The sequence below is a fragment of the Ammodytes marinus genome (genome assembly GCF_949987685.1).
Source record: "Ammodytes marinus genome assembly, chromosome: 5".
Lineage (NCBI taxonomy): Eukaryota > Metazoa > Chordata > Actinopteri > Uranoscopiformes > Ammodytidae > Ammodytes > Ammodytes marinus.
In genome coordinates, this window is record NC_137234.1 from 26674964 (window position 1) to 26692586 (window position 17623).

General features: G+C 41.5%; 1 protein-coding gene across 1 annotated transcript in view; it reads left to right on the plus strand.

The window, feature by feature from the left end:
- The window catches only part of nrn1la (neuritin 1-like a), a gene marked incomplete at its 3' end in the record, with an annotated part of 70938 nt that extends 54191 nt beyond the window's left edge, over window positions 1–16747 (plus strand). Inside the window, exon 3 of the mRNA XM_080028259.1 lies at window positions 16441–16747. Within this exon, the coding sequence (XP_079884385.1) occupies window positions 16441–16747 (307 nt within the window). The remainder of the gene's footprint in view (window positions 1–16440) is intronic.
- Between the last annotated feature and the right edge of the window lie 876 nt (window positions 16748–17623).

Consider the following 17623-nt stretch of genomic DNA (forward strand, 5'->3'; position numbering starts at 1 on the left):
AAAATGCCAAATTTCGGTAGGTGCAGTGCATCTGGGTTAGAGGGTAGAAGGAAATATACAAGAACTTGGTTTATATTCTCAAAAACAAACACAGTACAGTAAATCTGGTGTCAAAACACAGCCTAAACTGGTATGTAAAGAAAGGACAAAGTGGGCCAACATGTTTCCTAAGCTGTGTTTACCCCTGGATATATTTTTTCTATGCACACACAGTACGGCCAGGGAGCGGATCATGAGGAGATATTCACTGATTATGGCAGTGGTTCTCAAAGTGTGGGGCGCGCCCCACCGGTGGGGAATAGAAACTTGACAGGTGGGGCGCAACGAACGGGAGGAATATGTGTCCACATCCGTGGCGAATAGTTTTTAGAAATATTTTAATAAAAAAAAAATGTAATCGTTTCCCAGCGTGAGTTGGAGGATTGGAGGAGAGCCCCTGATATTCCCCTTCTTCAATTAACACATAAAAAACATGTTAACGTGGATAGAGCAGAAGCCGAAATCATCGGCTCAGCGCACGGGCCAGGTGCTATCACTAATAAACAGTGTGGCGCCAGATGCGCAATGGGCACACTGTGTCATTCACCGGGAAGCTCCGCTAGCGTCAAGGCAGCTCATCCACGAACTAAACAAAGTTTTGACAGAGGTTGTGAGTGTGCTCAATTTCATCAAAACCCGACCAATGAAAGCGCGATTGTTCTCCGCGCTTTGTGAGGAGATAGGAGCGCAAGTAATCACACAACCTGACGGTGGAGAAAGTCCCGTCAGTTAAAAATAGTGATCCAGTTTTCAAATCCACGTTATAGAGCTAATTTGCTTACAAAAAAGTTGCTAACGGTGTCAAATATGTTGTGTTCAGGTCGGCTCGGTAATATTAGGCAAATGTCTATAAAAGGTCATCATGATGTGTTCAAATGTAACACAAAAAAAATTGTTTAATTTTCCGCGAGAAACTTGAATAATATGGTTTTGATGAAAAACTTGTTTTCCCAGCAATATAAAATAGATAGTAAATATAGATTTATGACCTGTTTGACGTCCTATCTTGAGCTCTGATCATCTTATAGGCAATTAAGGCAATAATACAAATTCTCTTTCACATTTGATTTTAACTTTAAAACGATTGCTCCTTAACGGCACTTATTTTCTCTAAATCTTCCTCCTACAGCTCTCTGTTTAGCTTCTCATTGTTTGAGCTGGAGGCCTGATGACACTTATTAAAGATGCAGAACATCTCTTTTACCCCCCCTCCTCTCCTCTCTTTCACCACTTCATTTCCATCTACATCCTGTGTCTATCCATCATCCCCCTCTCTCTCTTTCTCTCTGTCATCAGCCCCTCACCACTCTATTTATACATACCTCTTGTCATCCATCTTCCAGAGAAGTCCTATCCTGTGGACCAGGGTATAGGGGAGCCATGAATGTGTGAAGGGTTCTAGAATAGGATGTCAGGTCCGGTGAAATATCGACAACCAAAATTATATTGAACCCATCGCAGCAGACAGCACACACACACACACACACACACACACACACACACACACACACACACACACACACACACACACACACACAGTGTGAACAGTATAGAGGTCAACCACAGAGGTCAAAGTAGGGATGACACTCAAATAGTGTTGCTGTAACCGCAGAGCCGACAGGGCGACAAGAAGTTAATGCAGGAAACTGTGAGCGGCACTCATTTCTTACTACATTATGAATGAGGCTTTTTGCTAAACTAAAGAGCATGATGACGGAGCATCCTTGCCCTAGATAATTCAGCTTATGCAGTCATTAGCTGGTTCAGGGACAGGTGTTGTTGCTCTGCTCACCATGTGTGACTCAGTGGAAGTGACTCGAGGGAACCCGGGGAGGAATTTTTTTTCATTTGTGCAAGACAAGTTTCATTTGGGATCTACAAAAGCAGTGACATTATGGTCCTTGGAGGAAGCCCCAATTGAGTTATTGTAAAAATCTATCCCCCTCTGAGGGATGTGTGTATGTGCCAGCCCCTCTCATTGCATTATCAGTCATCTCATTGATATCCTGGCCCCCCCCACCACCCCCCCCCCCCCCCCGCACGCCTTTTTTCACGTTATGGTTCCTTTCTCTTTCACTTAATCTCAACCAACCTTTGTGAACCACGCTAGACGGCTAGATCCCCCCTGGGATGGCAGTGTAGATCTGTTGGGTCCACCAGACTGAAATATCTCACGGACTACTGGATGCATTGTGGTAGATTTCATTATACTGCATGTCGGTTGTCAGATATCTTGCTACCGACTGGACCGTTTGGCGTGAAATTTAGGAAGACATCAATTGCTCTCCATGGATAAGTCTTAATGATTTTAGGTGGTCCCCCTCCTCTAGCACCAACATGAACCATGAAATTGAAAAGTTTGGATTTTAGCGTACATTTATGGATTGCCAGACAATTTGACAGGCTAAATTATAATAGCTATGTGATCCACAGCTTTCCATGTAGGCAGATTTAGATTTTTCCAAAACTAATGTAATGTCATTGCCATCAGCCTCATATTTGAACTAGAGTTTTGATTAAAGTAAGGTTATTGTTTGTGTGTGTGTGTGTGTGTGTGTGTGTGTGTGTGTGTGTGTGTGTGTGTGTGTGTGTGTGTGTGTGTGTGTGTGTGTGTGCGTCACCATGGCCCTGCAGCCCACCCCTGGTACCACTCCACTGTTGTTAAGTCTCTTCTATTCCTTGAGGTACCAATTAAACTACTAATCCTGCAACCCATGCCACCTTAGTGTGAGCGTTGCCTAATTCTGGGGACAGAAGAGCCCTCGCTCTCATTCTCTCTCGCTCTCTCACACACACACACACACACACACACACACGCGCGAATACTTCAACCCAATCTACGCTTTCACTGTCCTCACCTCACTCCTCACTTCTTCTCCCTTTATTTTTCGTTCTCTTTTTCCCTCCTCCCTCGTTTCTTGTCTTCCTCCATCTCTCCACTCAGGAACATGGTTTTAGTGATTCTATCAGAGACACCTAATGAGGAGCTAGTTTTGAGAGGAGCAGTTTTGAGAGTTCCACACTAGCACCACGCTCACCTCTGAAAATCCTCCAGCACGTGCACACACACACACATGTACACGCACACACACACACACACGCACACACACAAAAACAAACACACACACACACACACACACACACACACACACACAAAAACAAAGACACACACACACACACACACACACACACACACACACACACACACACATGCCACAGTGTAGCCTGAATAAGAGGGTCTGATTTGCATCTAGGCCAAGGCTGCATCCATTGTCAGAACTCTCCCAGGAGTGAAGTGCTGCTTTTATTCCTCATATTCACAATAGGCCTTATGCGGTTTCAATCATACCCTTGGATCCAGAGAGGGAAAGGTAAAAGAAAAAGGAAATGTTTGGGGCTGACGATACCGAGGGGCTTAGGCACAATGGAAATAAACAGTAACCTTTTGCTGAAGCGTTCAAAAGAATACAGGAGCATCGGGTGAAACGGCACCACTTTACATAAAGGAAAAGTTAGAAAGGGTTTCTAGGCGTAGTTTATGAATGCCTGGGTACAATTTTCAATATCAGAAATGAGCCGTTATTATTTATATTCTTTCATAGATAAGAAGAATGCATTGGTTGGTTGGGTTGGAAACTGATGGGTATATTATGAATTGATTTGAGTTGGTTTATAAAAATATATTTTGTCAAAATGATAAATAATATATACTTAAAATTCCCCGTGGAACTGCATTCCTGACAGTGTTTGGGGGGCTCTTGGACTTGGGGAAAGTGAAAAGGAGTAAATAGATGAGAGTACAAAACGCAATTCATTTCTAAAATATACTTTTGGTTTCTCTGGTTAATACTTTCTGAGAGTGGTGATGATGGGTGCATCACTTCTACAATGGTTTAGACTTGACAACTTGATGAAAGGACTGCTCTCCATGGGAGGACATGTCTCCTTTAAGAGAAAGTGTTTAACGGGTTAAAAGTAAAAAACACTTTCTATTTAACATGATCGTTCACCCGATTTGAGTTTGAGGGCCGATTTGAGACATAGATCCTAATAAGCGGGGCTGAGCTTCTTAACCACGCGCTGTTGAACACACTCCCACATACACTCTATTTGATTAAGTCCAGTGTGTAGACCCTTTATTAGCTCGGCCTGATATTTGAAGAAAAACCAAGAGGCAGGGCCAATTAGCTACTGTGATGACAAACAAAGTGTCTGAAAGCGCAGGACTCATCATAATAAATCCAGATCTGCCATGTGGATTAAACATCATGCAGTGCTAAAATGAGGAAAAACTATGAGAGTGTTGATTCTTAATATCACAAGCTTAACCCAAATAGCAAATCACCGCAAAGAGGGATTAAAGACTTGTCCAAGTTGGTTCCAAATCTGTCAAAAAATCCACTTTATCTCCAATTTAATTATTTAACAGAGAAAACTTCTAGCCTTCTTACCTTAAGCATTGTGTGGCATTTGTTTGGAGTCGCATGGAAAAGCTGGAGGGGATCCGATCGCCAGTGGTGTAATGTAACTAAGTAGCCTACACTTACTCAGTTACTTTACTGAAGTTCAAGTTTTTCAGCTTCTCCACTACAATTCAGTGGGATATACTGTATTCTACTTTTTACTCCACTGTGTATATATGATAACTTTAGTCACCTACATAACATATGAAGAGTTTATAGAATTTCGTTAACCTTGCAGTGCCCGCCTACATACTTTGGCTTTTCATTTCCCTTCAGTAGTCAGTCTGGGCCTGCGGTATATTCTTACGTTTTTTCTCCGGACAGATTTCTGACAGTCCAATCAGCGAACAGAGGGAGTGGCTCAGAAGCCGGCGCATGACATATGTCACGACCAAACATTATGCGATTGGTTGGCAGATCCAGAGTGGCACTGGGCAGATCCAATAGTTTTAAACTTCAACAGACACCCGCTTTCAAGTGAGTTAACGTTTGTCAACTGAGCAATTCCAGACCTTCTGTAAAAATTAAATTAAGTCTTATGGTCTGGTAGGACCAGACTAGAATATTGAAGGCTACATAACCAACACTGACAAAAACGTATATATTTTAACGATACTCATTTCTAATGCAAATATGCCAAACATGTCAGCTTTTAATACTTGAATTACATTCCCCTGCCTATAGGCTACTTACATACTTCAACTTAGGTAACTAACATAAATGCAGTACTTTTACTTGTACCAGAGCATTTTTTACAGTTGTATTTTCACTTTTCACTGATATAGAGGACCTAAATGCGTTCTCCACTCTTAAGCACTCTCCAGTGCATCTCTGAGCATTATACATTACATATGACTACTTTTGCTATTGATACTTAAATACTTTTAGAATCAGATACATTTGTACTTTTACTCAAGTGGTCTTGTAATATACTGCACGTAGAATACTAGTAACAAAGTCATTCTTCTAGTACGGTATATCTCTACTCTTGTTTGGATTATGGTTTTCCTTACACGGTTTTCCATGGTTTTCCATTACTCTTTGCACGACTGCCGATAGCTCAAGCAGGTGAAAACTCTCTTTAACAGGCACTGCACCTGTCAATTATACCGCTGGCATCGTGACTCGTTGGAAGTGACTACTAGTAGTAAAAAAGCAGCAACAGTTGCCGAGTGTGGTGATCCATATGTGACTGTTTTTAGTGTTTTATGAATATTCCTCCCCCTCGGTTCAGCAGCACCTGTTGATCGGGACAGGTGGACAAATCTCTCAGACTATTTTATGAGGTTCAGGAAAACACTACGACTGACTGTCACCGTACTTTTAGAGCCACATCATATGAGAAAAACATACAACATACACCAACTACTGAGTGGTTCATTGCCACTAATAATTTGGGGTTCTGGCCTATCCTTCCCCTCAGTATTCATTCACTGCAGTAGTTTTGATTGGCCTTCATCGTATTATCCCCAGCAGATCATCAGAAGGCCATTCATGCTTCCATTGGATCTCTTTGCAGTGCCTCATTTAGGATGCAGCATTTAGGATTTCAGCTGCTGCCCACAACAAAGACGCCACAATATTCCCCTTAGTTCATCATCTTTGTCTGGTTATCGTGTGGAAGATTTTATAAATTACTTGGAAGGGGCCAAGAAGCAAGAGATTCGTTCAGTTCTTGCTTTTGGTTAATTTTTTACAAAAAAGTATCTCGGAAAAATAAGCGATTATAGATCAGTCAAAGATAGCCCCTGCTTGCTGACAGATTCCACATAAAATGGGTTGTTTTAACATCTTTATCAAAATAGTCATTTTACAGCGCAAACCTTTGCCGCTGAGACCCTGCAGCTGCAAAATGTATAGTTTGAGTTGTGTAAAAAAAGTTGGAAAATAGAAACTTTTTATTTTTTACTCTTCAAGAAGGCTTTATATATTTCTGAAGCGCGCCCAACCCACTGACCCTGATGAAGGCCACTGCAGCTGGAGAGCGGTGATAAAAGCTTTGTCAAACTCTTCCCTAAGCACAACAGACTTTCTCTTTCTTTTCTTCTCGCAACTCACTAGAGCTGAAGAGGCTGCAGTTTTTTATTTATTTTTTATTTTTTTACCTTTTAATAGCCTACATGAGCCTTGGAAAGAATAGTCACGATGCTTTCTAAAGCTCAAGGCAGGATGTGAAAAAAAAACACTTAGAACACGCATATTTTTCATCTTATTTTGTTTAAAATGTAATCACATGTATCCTGTTTTTCAACCATCTGCTTATTACTTGACACTTCTTAAAGAGGGAATAAGTGTTCAATTATTTCCGATAAATTTGAGGAAAGTGGGAACTGTTGATGTGATTTACATTGTTAATCGTCAATCAATAATGCTTCCTCTTTCTTTAAACCACAGCAGAATAAATTATGTTTGTACTGAGCATAGCCTACACACCTTGTGGATGTGACATACTGGGGTTTGAGGCCTAAACTGGTTATGGTCCTGGCAAAACATTCCCCCAAGTGATGTTAACCAGGGATTTACAGGAATAGTTTAGAGCTTTTTCTTGGCCAAAGGTGCCTGTGAAGATCTATACAACTCTTATATACTGTATATGCTCTCATTAACTTCGCTTAAAGGAATAGTTCAAAACAATTTTTTTTTAGCTCTCTGCCTCACACACTCAAACACTGGTAGTCAAGGGGAGCAGGTCAAATGAAAAAAATATAGAGCACAACATAGCATGATGAATAAACTGCATCCCAACAAGCACACAGGAGCGTTTAGTGATGTTGTTAAAGCCACTACGAGTAAGTCGGCACGTTGGCGACACCTTTGAACAAAAGCGGTAGTATTATTACGACGCCAGCTGTCGTGAAGCTGTTTTCTAGCTCGTGCAGGGCGTTCAGATTCAAATAATCAGGAAGCAATATGGTGCGTGTCCGTGTGTTGAAAGCAAAGTGTGAGGGCACCGGACTCTTTTCGGCTCCGTGAGTCTATGGGTGACACAGCATCAACTAATGCCAGTAAGTGCTAAACACACCTGATTGCAATGAGTTGATGCATTGTCACCTCTCACGGAGCTGAACGAGTCCGTGTCCCCACACAGAGCGAATGAACGAGAGATGGCAGTTAGTTAGAATGGATCACGATGAGGTAATGTGTTTATGTTGTAAATAATGACTATTTCAGATGAATAATGGTCATCTGATGATGCTGGTGAGGCAAAGTAAACTTTGTTTTAGTAGGCTACCGCTCATTCATTTAGGAGTAAACACTGCAGTCTACGTTCGCTGCGTGAAATTGTGTATACGTTGCTTGGCAACGCCCTCCCGCCCGACTATCACTCTCCCTTTTCGCTTTTCTTCATTGCATTTTTTTTTTTTCTTTTATGGTTCAGCCCCGTTATCAGTCATTATGACGACAAACAACTGTCTCAAACAAGGCTCCCGCTCCCCTTCCCTCACCTGGAGGGATAGGCTTCTCAAATCGCGTAACTGCGCCACACTGAAATCTGTGACCAATACGGATATGTGACCATAGAGCATGCACGCGTGAACCGAAAATCGGACTGGGTGTACGACCAGATCAAATGCAGTAATAAAAACTATATAAAAACGTCTTTCTTTGCACTGATGGTCTCGTTTGCTGTTAAAGGTAATTTATGATTATGAGAGGAAACATGAGGCTGTTTAAAAGATATTTAAATGTTACTCGTTGCCGCTTTAAGTTTATCTTTTGACCTGCTCCCCTTGACTACCAGTGTTTGAGCTAAGCTAACCTGGATGAGCGACCTTTGCACATTTCTATATCAAAAATGCACACAAAAGTTACAGGAATGGTTTCTGTCACCTTTTCTTGAGCCGGAGACTGAGTCAAAAAGCTAAAAAAAAAAAAATGACGTTGTACTATTCCTTTAGGCGAAGTTAATGAGAGCATATACGTATGAGTGTTGTTGTGTTGAATTATTGCTAACAAAGACTGGAAATAGGCAAACAAAAAGAGTGAGGCTGGCTTCTAAAAATTAAAATCTTGTACTTGTAATCACGTTAACTCACACTACACATTATTTTCAGTCAAAACCTGCAAACACTGTGCGGCTCAATTGACCGGCTGAGACACGTTGCTAGCAGTGAACTCCACTGCAAAGCCCCCCGGTTGGTTTTGTCAAGTGAGATTTAGAACAACGTTTATAAGTTACAGTCTGGTCAGTGTGTGTTCTGAACCCAAGTGCAGTTCCATATCACAGCTTTCTCATGACTAGTTTTAGACACACTATGTAAAATACTTCTCCGGTGTTATAAATACAAGCTCCTTATATATTTTAAAATGGATCTTTAGACAGCAGGGAGCTCATGGCTGCTCTCGCCTCAAATGACAAGTCAAAGAAAAGAAAAAAATCTGGAAGAAATTGGTCCGGATTCTAAAATGAGACAGGAGGACTAACCAATTTGGGGCTAAAATACGTCCAGATCTTTACAGTTTATTTTCTAGCCTGGCTCCGCCCACCTACCCACTTCCGCTCAATTTTCATTTCCCTTCAGTAGTCAGTCTGGGTCCGTGGTATGTTCACGGGTTTTCTCTTTTACCGGTCCAATCAGCGAACAGAGGGAGTGGCTGAGAACAATGATGTTGAGGTTGTGCGCCAGTTTCGGTTGTAGTCAGAAGCCGGCAAATGACGTCCCGACCAAACGTTATACGATTGGTTGGCAACCAATAGTTCTAAACTTCAACAGTCACCCGCCTTCAAGGGAGTTTACGTTTGTCAATTGAGCGATTCCAGACCTTCTGTACAAATGAAATGAAGTACGATGGTCTGGTAGGACCAGGCTAGTTTCTTTCAGCTTAAAGCTGAAAGAGTGAATGTCGATAGTTAGCCTGCTATCAGTGTGTGAATGGTAACGTGTAAATGGGAACAGGTCTCCCTTGAAAAAGAGTCTTCGGACTCAATGGGATTTACCTGTATAAATAAAGGTAAAAAAAAAAAAAAAAAAAAAAAAAGCTCACTAATTAACATGCAATCTCCTCGTCCCTGTGAAAATGCAAGGCAACCAGGTAGAGACTTGTCACTGCTCTGTACCAACACCGTCGTTTTACACTTTTGTACAAATGGAAAAAAACCTAATATAACTTGTTAAATAGTGAGTTGGTCAATTGTGTCACCTTTATGCAGTCAGGCTCGCTGTTTCCCACCTGCTTCCAATTTGTTATGCTAAACTTAGTTAAGCCAAGCCGCACCTGCTGTTCCCAGCTATGTATTTATAATGAGAGTGGTGGCAATTTTCTCATGTAGCTTTCCAAAAGAAGGGCGAATATGCATGTATCTGAAAATCTCAAACTCACTTTAAAGTTAAGTAGCTATGGCTCTGCTCAGGGACAGGGGGCCAAATATTGAGTGTTTCAAAGCCTAACATAAGCTGTTGTCCGGGTCACCAGATTTACAGCCAACAGTTATAGCACTGTCGAGTTGTGTTAAAAAAACATATCTAATATATCTGTCTTAAAAAACTGTCCTGTCATCCTGCATTTATCAATAATCCCAACTTTAGAAACTTTGCCCTTCTCTTCTCATCCACAATATACAATGGATGTGACTGTGTCACAGGGGTTGAACATACTGTGCCTTTGAGTTCCCTGCACTCCCTCTTCTCCCCTCTCCACACTTGCACTCTATTGCCTTTTCCTATTACAACTTTGTTAAGCTTAAAGGTTCAGTAAGCGAAATGGTTATTTTAGCTAACTTCCTGTCAGTGACTGCACTTAACAGTCCCCTGCCTCGTCCCCACGTCACCACATTAATGCACTGCGGTCTTCAAGCAGCGGGTTATCTGGCATCATCTCAGATCAATAAGTGTGATAAAACATGATAAAAAACATCAAAACAGACATTTGGAAGTATTCACCCATCTGTCGCTTTGCACGTGCACCGGCAGTCAGACGGGTGCCGGTTTGTAGCATTCTCTCTTCTAATTGGTTATCAGTAGTGGGACCCCCGAAAATGTTATTTGCCGATTACATGCAGAGCGGGTGACTGAGAGATCGGCTTTATGAAACGTGCACACTATACAAGTGATCACTGTATGAATAAAGAGCGAATTAACATATATATTATCATAAATCAATCGCTTACTTCACCTTTAATGTGTTGAATAATGCCCCAGATTTCAGTCGAAGCCATGAAACCTATAGTGAACATCCAAGTGACTATACTGCTGTGTGCAGTGTGTCCATTTCAACTAAAGAAAAACTGCTGAAGATGAGATCAGAACTGGGGTTTAGAGGTTTCCGTATGTCAGCAGCAGAATGTAAGCTGCAGAGCACATCTACTCTACTGTACTCTCACGAGATTGTATTACTGTGCAAGCAGCTGGTTGTCCATCAGTGCCCTCACTGCGTTTTTGCTGTCTCTGCAACACCTGTGACTTAAGACACGCCCCAACACACACACACACACACACACACGCACACACACTCGGACCAATACATCGAAAAATCTGCACCGCTGCACATGAAGCCATCCCTTTCTTTTGCTGACTTTCTTTTGTCATACAGTCAGTGTCTTTCAGACATATGCATACACACACACACAAGCGCACACAGACATGCACACTGGGGTACACTGCCGCTAGCCCAGATGCTGGCACACCATCCTCCCCACAGCAGCAGGAAAGCAGCCGTCCTCCTCCAGCCGCTGTCGGACCGACCACTGGAGTGTTTAAGCTTTGGACACAGGCCAAACGCTGGCGGGCACACACACACACACACACACACACACACACACACACACACACACACACACACACACACACACACACACACACACACACACACACACACATTTTTGTACAATGAGAGCAAAGAGGAAAGACAAGAAGAGTAAGAGTGTGTGTGTGTGTGTGTGTGTGTGTGTGCGTGCGTGCGTGCGTGTGCGTGTTTGCATTTCTGTGCTTATGATCAGACACAAAACAACAAACAGTACAGACAGGAAAAGTCCTCAGAGAAATGAGAAAATTGTTAATAACATTTATGATTGAGGAGTTCAGTTGGGTGGGTGAAAATGACAGCTCCACTTGGGCAGTTAGGTTAGTAATGCTACAAGCCTCATTCCCAACGTGGGACCGCAATAGAGGAGAGAGTCCTATTCCATCATGATTCATCTTATTTGTCCGAATTCATTTGTGGTGATCGATCGGCTACTGTGTTGAATTAAAATGGCTAAACTGCTCCATTGACCCACCACTATAAAACATTAGATCTTTGTCACCGTTGTGTACATGTGTATGATTTGCTGAGCCACACACTGAAGGGTAAAATGTGCTTACTAAAAAGACTGAAATAGGTTACAGATTATAGTGATCCAAACACCAATAATTATGTGTATTGACAAGTATAAAACGATTCTAGCGGAGAATAAATTCAAAGTAGATCGGTAGCAGTGCAGCTGTACAAAATGAACAGGTTATGTACAGACATCCAGTTTAAGCTTTGTCATGTCATTCTTTACTGAATTATATTTGTGAATATTTCTATATGACACAACCCTGATCTCATTCGTTGGTTCAATGTTTCTGTGGTCATTTTCACAAGACGTATACTCTTCCATTGTAAATGCTCAGCATATCCAGCGGTTTGCAGTAACGGGCAGATTTACCACTTAAGATTCTAAGCAATATGTGTAACAATACTGTAGGCCCTTGAATTCAGATAAGTGCAGATAGAAAAAAGGCTTCTTGCAATTCTACCCTGGGGCCATGGTATGTTTTCCAGTTAAACTGATAACTGTCGCTAGCAGGTTTTATGAGAGGGAACTATCTAAATAAACATGAGCCCGTTTAAAATGCTGTCACCAGTTGACTTGTATTGCTTCCAGCTCAATTATTTTTTGATTATATGCTAGTTGGCTACGTCAGTATTTTACTAAAATAATTATGCTAAATATACAGTTCAGGTCCAAAAAAGGCAAAAAGTCAGTATATTGACAATTGTGCGTATTTGCATTGAGAAGCTATAGCTAGTCCCATAGTATGGTAAGAAAAGTTATTATTGAACAATTGCTGGTCAAAGGAGTGGTTTAGCAGAATTAGCTGGACCAACCTCTGTTCAGAATGGACAGAGAATAACACATTTTGAACCAGAAAAAGAGAGTAGTCCATGTCAGATTGTGCTTTTTTTTAGGTTAAGAGGAGACACAATGTTTTTGATGACAAGGGGATAGCTCATCTGTTATGGGAGTTGAAAAGCAGTATTACGTGCAGCCTTGTAGTCTGTGGCGTTGAAGTGCTTTAAGTGTGTTGTGTCTTGGCAAATTCTGAATAAGAGCAACATGTGCTTGCGTCTCTTCCAATAGCCCTCCCTCCTTCTCCCTTTCATCTATCCCTCCTGTTATGTTCATTTGTCAGGAACAGCAATGTTGTTCCAGGGTCAATTTGACCCGATGCATGTTTATTATCCAAAAGATGTCCTAAACCAAAAGAAATCCTAACAAGCAGTGTGAACATGTCATTACTTACTCCATTACTAACTATTCTATCAATATTTAGTGCAATTTAGTGTTCCTTACCTCTAACAGGTAATGGTTCAATAAAGATAATTCACTCGTTTTTCATTTAAAAAATACATTTTCAAACTTTTTTTTTTATGTTTCATCACTTTATTACTTTTGAAAGACCAACATTACTCTATAACCCAGGCCCTAATATCACAGTGTATGAAATGCTGGTGGCATTCAGAGGTCGCTGCCCATTAAGGCAATACATGCCTTCCAAACCAGCTAAATATGGGATAAAAATCCGGGCAGCATGTGATGCAAACACCAGCTATGCATTGAACATGCAGGTTTACACTGAAAAGCCTGTTGGAGGAGCCCCAGAGAAGAATAATGCATGATGTGCCTGGGTTATAGAGTAGTGGAAGTTGCTCTACCCACTTGTCCCACACTGTCCCAACAGCTGCCAGCTTGTTTCTCTCCCATATACCAGCCCTGATCTGATTACTCTGGAGAAAATGTGAAAAGTTTCAAGAGACATTGTGGCTTGAAATATAGCCCTGCCTGTCTCTGCATCCCACAGACTGGCTGTCAATTCATAATTCGACCTACAGACCCCAGCCAGGATAAGGAGCCCCAAATACGCATCTAAATGTGTTTTGTCCTGCTCCTTCCACTTCTCCCATTAAAACACGCCTCCCTTCTACATTAAGCATTTCCAGAAGGATTTTCTGTATTGAATCTGGCATGACCAGCTCAAAAGCTGACTTAATGTCAGTCACAGGAGTCACTGCCATCCTAGTGGGCCCTGGCACTGTCTTTATTATGTTTTCTGCAGACAGTTTTGCCTGACGCATATTTGGGGATGAAGACCACTGTATTTCACCATTGTTTGTCATGAATGTCTTGCTTGGAGGAATAGGAATAGCAATTCCCTCATCTGGTTCAAAATCAGAATCATTAGAATCAGAATTTAGCTCAAGATACATCCTCCTCTATTTCACTAGCATGATCAATGATGACTTCCAGAGCCTCCTGGACTGTCATCCTTTTGCTTCTGCTACTCATTTTCTAAAGGTCTGCCTGACGGACTGTAATGTTGGTAGGACTCCCATGCAGATAATCTGTTATATGTTTTACCCCTCCCCTGTTGAGTGTCCAATGAATGTGGGTGGAGTGTTCCCGCGAGAACATAATGGTTCCTGTCAAAAGTCATAACACTTGCACCTGTGTGTGTGTGTGTGTGTGTGTGTGTGTGTGTGTGTGTGTGTGTGTGTGTGTGTGTGTGTGTGTGTGTGTGTGTGTGTGTGTGTGTGTGTGTGTGTGTGTGTGTGTGTGTGTGTGTGTGTGTGTGTGTGTGTGTGTGTGTGTGATTTGGGTGAAATATGTCTCACAGTTGTAAAGAAAGAAATAGTCTGACATTTATGACACCCTTTCACCTCCAGTTTTACTGCCAGGTCAAATTGACCCGAACAGTATCTATGTGATATAAACATGCAGGGGGTAGTTGCAAATATGTGAGATGAACTATTTTCATATTATATGTTGATTACCCTAATTAAGGCAAGCAGAAGAAGTTTCATACTGAAAAAATACTTTTAACTATTTTTCCTAGATCTTCAAACTTCAAAACGGGTCAATTTGACCCGGAACATAACAGGAGGGCTATAGTCAACCCTCAGTCAGTATTTTCTCAGGGACAACTTAGCCAACCCATTTGTGAGGAGAGGACGATTGAGCATCCACGCACAATCAGAGAGACATAGCTTGGGATGTGGACCTTGAAGTTTATTGAAATCATTTAGCAGGCACAGATAAATATTCGCAAATAAAATCTTGTTTATCCATTAGAGCTCTATATACCATTACTTACTGCAGTCTCCTTTTCATTACATGCCCCTCGTCTTTAATCTATCCTTTTAATTTTTTTTTCTCCTTTTATTGTCGCTCAAGGGTGTAAAGCAAGTGTTTCAATGGTACAGCTCTGGAAAAAATGAAGAGCCCACTCCAAATGTTCAGTGTTTCTCGTTTGACTATTTAACTACTATATGTTTGAGTAGAATGAACATTTTGGTTTTATAATACAAACAACTGACAGCATTTCTACCAAATTCCAAGCTATTTTTTGTCATTAAGAGCATTTTCAATAAGTTATGTAGATGAAGATGTACAGTAAGTAAAATCCAGACTGGTCTCTTAATTTTTTCTGTATGTTCTGCTTCTGGCGGATTGATTGATTGATTGATTGGTTGATTGATTGTCTTTATTTCGAAGCAATAAAAAAAAAAGTTAAAATAGTAGTAGATGAATAAATAAAACAAAAGCAAAAAACAAACACACTTTCCACATGCTCAAAAGGGGGTAGGAGGAAGTAAAAAAAAAAACGTATCTAGTCCTACCCCTTAACAAATCAACTTAGCCTGGATGAAACACTGCAGAGATTCAAAAAAAGGAGCGGTCCATTCCCTGAACTAATGGAGGTTGTTCCACGTTTCAGTCTAACCCACAGGGTGACCTGTGCTCTCCACAGCAGATGGTCTCTTGGCAACAGCAAAAAGAAGCCAAGGGAGCAAAGGAAAAAAAATAAGAAGATTGAATTGGATTGGATTTTCTCAGTGAAAAAACGCTAACACTTTACAATAAGGGTCCATTAATTAACTGTTAGTTTATGCTTAGTTTATGCTATTAACGCTTAGTTAATGCCTCATTTACTAAGCATAATGGTTTACTAAGCATAATGGTTTACTAAGCATAATGGTTTACTAAGCATAATGGTTAGTAAATGCTTAGTAAGCATTAACTAAGCCATTATTAAAGGTTAGTTAAGGCTTTGTTCATTATTTTAAGCATTAACTAACAGTTCATTAACGTACCCTTATTATAGAGTGTTACCGAAAGAACTAATGCTTCACTATCACTGCATCTTCACCAGTTATTTTCAGAACTGTCGGTAGAGACTCAAAATAGTATTTAGAGAAGAAGTAACAAATCAAATTTAAGTGGAATGGCTATTTGTGGACAAACTGCCAGTGAACTCCAATTTTTAAATAGGAAATCTTAAATAGTACAGCTTAAACTTTTTTTATTCATCAGACTTTAAGTTAAGTTAAGTTACTGTATTATGGTTACATTGAAATTTGTCTTTTAGCATATCCCCTCTCGCAGGACAGCCATATTACACGGCCCCTGGAGCCGTTTTGGGGTTAAGTGCCTTGCTCAAGGACACAATGGTGGGCACCGTAGACGTAATACCAGCCACTACTAGTTTTACTAGCTAACACCCTCCTGTCTGGTGCCGGGGATCGAACTAGCGACCTCATGGTTACTGGTCGTCAACTTTTCCGTCTAGGCCAATCCTACCATCGATTTAGATCTGTTACAAGTTTGCCTTGGGTGTTGTTCCATGTGTCACATCTCTAGGTGTTTTCCTCACGCCTCCTCTCTCTCTTCCTCTCTCTTCCTCCTCTCTACCAGGTCTTGGGATGAGTTCCATGACTGTGCCAACGTGGCCATGGCCGGCTGTCCGGACGAAGCGGCCGCCGTGTGGGAGTCCCTCCGTCAGGAATCCAAGAAGATGCAGTTCTCTGGGAACCTGTACGACATGTGCTCCAAACGGCAGCAGCACGCGCAGCCCGCCTCGGTGTCCCCGCCGCACGGCTCACCCAACAGAGAAGGGATCAACCAGGAGTCTCTAAAGGGGAGCGCTAATGGTGGCGGTGTGGCAGGCAGCCTCCATCTCCTCCTGCTACTTTCTCCACTGCTGCTGCTGCTTTGGATATAACCACTCCCGAAGAGATGGGACTAGTAGTGTGCATACAACAACAAACACTGTTTATTTTTCGCTCCATAGACTTCTCCCCTCTTTTAAAAAAAATATTTTATTTATTCCTTATGCTCTGCCGTGAGGGCTGAATATTTCCAACTTGCATGTATGTTCAGAGGCCCGGCAGTCTTTTTGATAATGTATCTTTTAAACTGCCTGTGCCGTTTCATGCATATTCCTCTGCCTTTTAATTATTTTCTCGGTTGGAATAACGCACACAATATTCATACAGAGATAAACACAGCCGCGGTTCAAACGGGCCTACAAACACATACATAGTTAATCAGATGGCAGCCTCACGCCGGCTGTCTTTTCCCCCCCCCCCCTTGCATCTAGTTAGTAAAAGCATGTTTATGATGGTTCCAGGGGGAGTCTGTTTCCCTGAGTGTAGTAAAGAGACAAACAATGACGTCCTCCTAGATCAACCTAAAAGTGAAGCGATGAAGAGGCAAGAGGCCATTCATGTATCAGCTTTACAGTTCTATCTACCAGGCTTGTTTACCTCACAATTGAAGCCAGTGGCTGTCAAGTGCAGAATGGGTCTCCAGTTGGCTAACAAGGAAGGTCCAACACATTTGTTATATTAACACATAAGGTAGGCTCTTATTCTCCAACATACTCCATGCTGCCTATACTATCTTAAAATCTCACCCCACATCACTCAGAACTGCATTCCATTATTGAGGCTAAAGACGCTCTAACGGACTTTTTCACTGTGTCCTTAGTGAGTTGGATTGGTGTAAGAGATGTGAACAGGCAGTAGTTAATTGCTCTAGACCTTTTCCTTTTGGCTAGCAAAGCACAAATGGAGTGTGGAGTCCGTTTTCTTTTTAT